Source organism: Pyxicephalus adspersus, chromosome 2 (genome assembly GCF_032062135.1).
Source record: "Pyxicephalus adspersus chromosome 2, UCB_Pads_2.0, whole genome shotgun sequence".
NCBI classification, from domain to species: domain Eukaryota; kingdom Metazoa; phylum Chordata; class Amphibia; order Anura; family Pyxicephalidae; genus Pyxicephalus; species Pyxicephalus adspersus.
This window is the reverse complement of record NC_092859.1, coordinates 90,158,582-90,162,214: the sequence shown is the minus strand read 5'-3', so window position 1 is coordinate 90,162,214 and position 3,633 is coordinate 90,158,582. Positions and strand designations below refer to the sequence as shown.

At 34.6% G+C, this 3,633-nt stretch overlaps 1 protein-coding gene across 1 annotated transcript in view; it reads right to left on the bottom strand.

Moving 5' to 3' along the window:
- Window positions 1-3,633, bottom strand: part of LRIG3 (leucine rich repeats and immunoglobulin like domains 3) — a 20,605-nt gene that overhangs the window by 10,108 nt on the left and 6,864 nt on the right. Inside the window, exons 2-4 of the mRNA XM_072401426.1 lie at window positions 1,766-1,837; window positions 1,596-1,670; window positions 68-202 (exon numbers count right to left, since the gene is read on the bottom strand). Of these exons, the coding sequence (XP_072257527.1) occupies window positions 68-202; window positions 1,596-1,670; window positions 1,766-1,837 (282 nt within the window). The remainder of the gene's footprint in view (window positions 1-67; window positions 203-1,595; window positions 1,671-1,765; window positions 1,838-3,633) is intronic.

Below are 3,633 nucleotides of genomic sequence, written 5' to 3'. Positions count from 1 at the left end.
AAAAAAAAAAAAAAAAAAAAAAAAAAAAAAAAAAAAAAAAAGAAGTTAAAACTCAATAGCCACTTACAGGTATTTCAGCCTCAGAACAGGAAATGACGGTGTTTTAAGTTCAGTAATGAGATTGTTACTCAAATCTAAGGTTTCTAGCGACTGATAGGGTTCCAGATGCTCTGGTAAAATTATATCAATTTTGTTGTTTGTTCTGGGGAAGAAAAAAAAACAGATGCAAAGTAATTATCAAGTAACAAATGTACAATAAAGCCATAAATCAATACACAATCTTCAACATTGAAAAACATTATTTAAATAAAACTGTATAAAAGAAAAGGTTTTTCATTGTATGTTGCCAATACATTGCATCCATATACAAGAATCCTTGTGGTATACAAAAAAGTGCAATAAATGGTACAGGTGTAGCTCCTTGCAAAGCAGAAAAGCACAATACTGGTTTATTAACAAGGTAATTGCTGACAAGGTGTTAAAGTTATAAATTACCCAAGTGATAAACTTTCCCTTGCAGCATTGCTTGTTAAAGCAGGGGCCAGCAATTTCCTGAGCTGCACACCCTCTCAATTGCAGCCTGAAAGTGTTCACTTATAATCCAGCCTGCTGCACAGTGACGCCTTTGTACACTAGGTGTTTTTTTTTTCTTCTTGTACAACACGGATATTTCTTATGGCTGTAGGCATAATAGATTCTGTATCACAAAACATCAGATTTAAAATGCCCAAAATAGTATAATTCTAGTTGTGTGTTAAAACAATTCTCTTTTCTACTTTTTCATATTCAGTAGAAAACCAACAAATACTTTTATGGGTTGCCTGTGCATGGTAACAAGCCCTACTAAGGTAACTCTGATCTCCTACTGCAGCATGCTACATGAGAAGTTATCAGCATTCGGTTATGAGAATCCTTGGCTCTGATGTTCAGCTTACAAAATATGGAAAAAAATTCAAACTAATAACATATAATTTGTTTTTTTTTTTCTTCTTTACATAACCTAAATACTTACTATATACAGGTCAGTTTTCAAAAGCAAGCAAATAGACAAAATATGAACACAGAATGGTGCACACAATTCCCCAATGCCAATGCAAAATGTAATAACATGTCTACAATACATGCACATTTTGCCATGTTGTAAAGTTGCAGTACAGAAAAATAAAAAAAAAGTGTGCCTTCCACATGATCAAGACAACACAGTGTATTTTGGGCTTTCCAAAGCAAGTGTGGCCCACTATTTCTACTTCATTTCTCATGGATTACTAAGAACATCTCATTTTTAAAACCCGCTCTTTGTACCCAGGAAGTTATCAATCCACAACATTTGGACTTTTAAACCAGATATAAAAACGTTTAAAGTGCATTCAGCAGAACAAAAATGGGGGAAAAGTAATAGTTCATTATTACGGTTTACCCTAACAAGCCCTAGAGATGCATTTAGCTGTAGTGATAGGCTACACTGGACCATACAATGAAGATATCCACTAAAACCAACTATTTTACACCTATTACCATTATCATTTCATTATAGCCTCCCTTAATGGTGGGCTTTAACATCTAAAAAAAATACATATCTGAATAATTGTACTTACAGAGAAAGTAGTGTTATGTTTGCAGATAATGGACCCAAATTGGGTATAGTCTTCAGTTGATTTCTATTGAGCCTCCTGAGAATTGAGAAAACAATCATGTTTACAATGCATATGCAACACATTATCAAATGGAGTCCACAGCTTAAGAACTTAAAGACCAAAGAACTTACAATTCACGAAGGTTGTGAAGATGACTCAAGGATGCTGCTTTGACGGAAGAAAGTTTGTTTTGGCTTAAATCCCTATAAAAATGGGAAAAAAAATAATCAGTACAAAAACGACTGATTTAGCACTACTAGCAAGTCACATGACACTCCAATGGCTGTTTGTTTGAAGTACAAATATTATATTATTGCTGCCAAAACTTATTCTGTACATTACAGTTGTCAAACCCCAACATGCATAGTTATCTTCAATACTTTAATACTATACAGCATTTACACAGTTCCTAAACATTGGTCACAAAAATGAGTAAAAGCTAGACAAGATCCTGCAGGTTGGAAACCTTAAGGGTCTTGTTCCAAAATAAAAAAAGATTTTACACCAACACGCTCCATGTAGATCTAGCTTAAGTGCTACATGGCCACACACAATGCAGTGCTAATAATGAATTATCCAACAGCTCCATGTGTGGCCAGTTCAAGATTATTCAAGTATGACAATGTTTGTTTATTAGCAAGCAAAACAATAAATCCTCAACTGTTTTGTTAAGAAATTGTTGCTGTAAGTGATGGTTTTACACTGCCCTAAAAGGTCAATGATTCCAACTGGCCATCGAACCAAACCAGATGAACAAAAACCAACTCAAAACACCAAGAAAATGGTGCATTATTCGGAAACCACAAAACAAATACACAATCTTTTTCCTTAAAATGTGCAAACTAATCAGTTATATTTGGTGCCTTTTATGAACTTATTAAGTATAGAAAAGAGAGTATAAGAAAAAGTATTACAAAAAAGTATTAGAAAAAAAGTACTCCACCAACATAAGACGTACTAATATATTTTTTTTTCTTTAGGTTCATACCCTTGAGTTAGCTTTTTCCCTACTACATTTCATGGCAAGCCATGTACAGACAGCAAACAGTTAAAACAAAAATCTGCAGAGGCAAATTAAAAAGGAAAGTTTTGCTCTGATCACATTACATCATGGTATGGATGTTTAAAAGCAACTGGAATTTCTGAGTCTTATTCTTCACCTTGCCTCTTCCACTGTATATAGCAGCACATGTCGACAATTAATGAAATCCAGATGAAGCTGGGAGACAGTCGAGACCATGATTTGGAATTTATTAACATCTGACCTACGTATAGGCGGAAAGCTGCTGACTTCACGTTTTCTAATGAATAAACATGCAAATCAGATGAGCAGCATGCAACCCCTTTAGAGGTTCTCAATACCCGAGGCTTTCCGCCTACATGGCTCCATACTGTTCACGGGAATTACAAAATTCTTTTTATTATGCATCACAAGTGTAAACTTGTACAAAAGATTCACTTTTGGAATACAACACCACCTTAAAATTGAAAAAATGGAATGATGTGATTTTACCGCATACAATACTTTAGAACAGAAATCTTCATGGAATAATGGAGGGGGGAAAAATCCTTTTCTAACAAAAAAATGTAAAACTTATGTTTTCTTAATCCACCCTTCCCCCAGTTTATAAAGTAGTGAGAAAATCTGGTCTCAAGGAAATAGGGCACGCTCACAAAAGAGCGGGGCTTTGAAACTATTAAAATACTGCATGATGGACCACAGTGGAGCCAGACACTTTCACTCAAAGCTCAAGCACCCATCCATCTGGATTCCATCACTGCAGCCACAAGCGTAACAACTTCCATTATGCATCAAACAGACTCTGGTATTTTAACACTAAAAATATGTACGGTTTTGCAATTTCACATTAATCAGGCATGCACAAAAGAGATCACTAGAAAAGGTTTACAGCCGTGCCTAATTGGCGAGCTAAAATAAACGTTTGCCATTGACACCAAGGAACAAAAAAAAAAAAAAAAAAAAAAAAAAAAAAAAAAA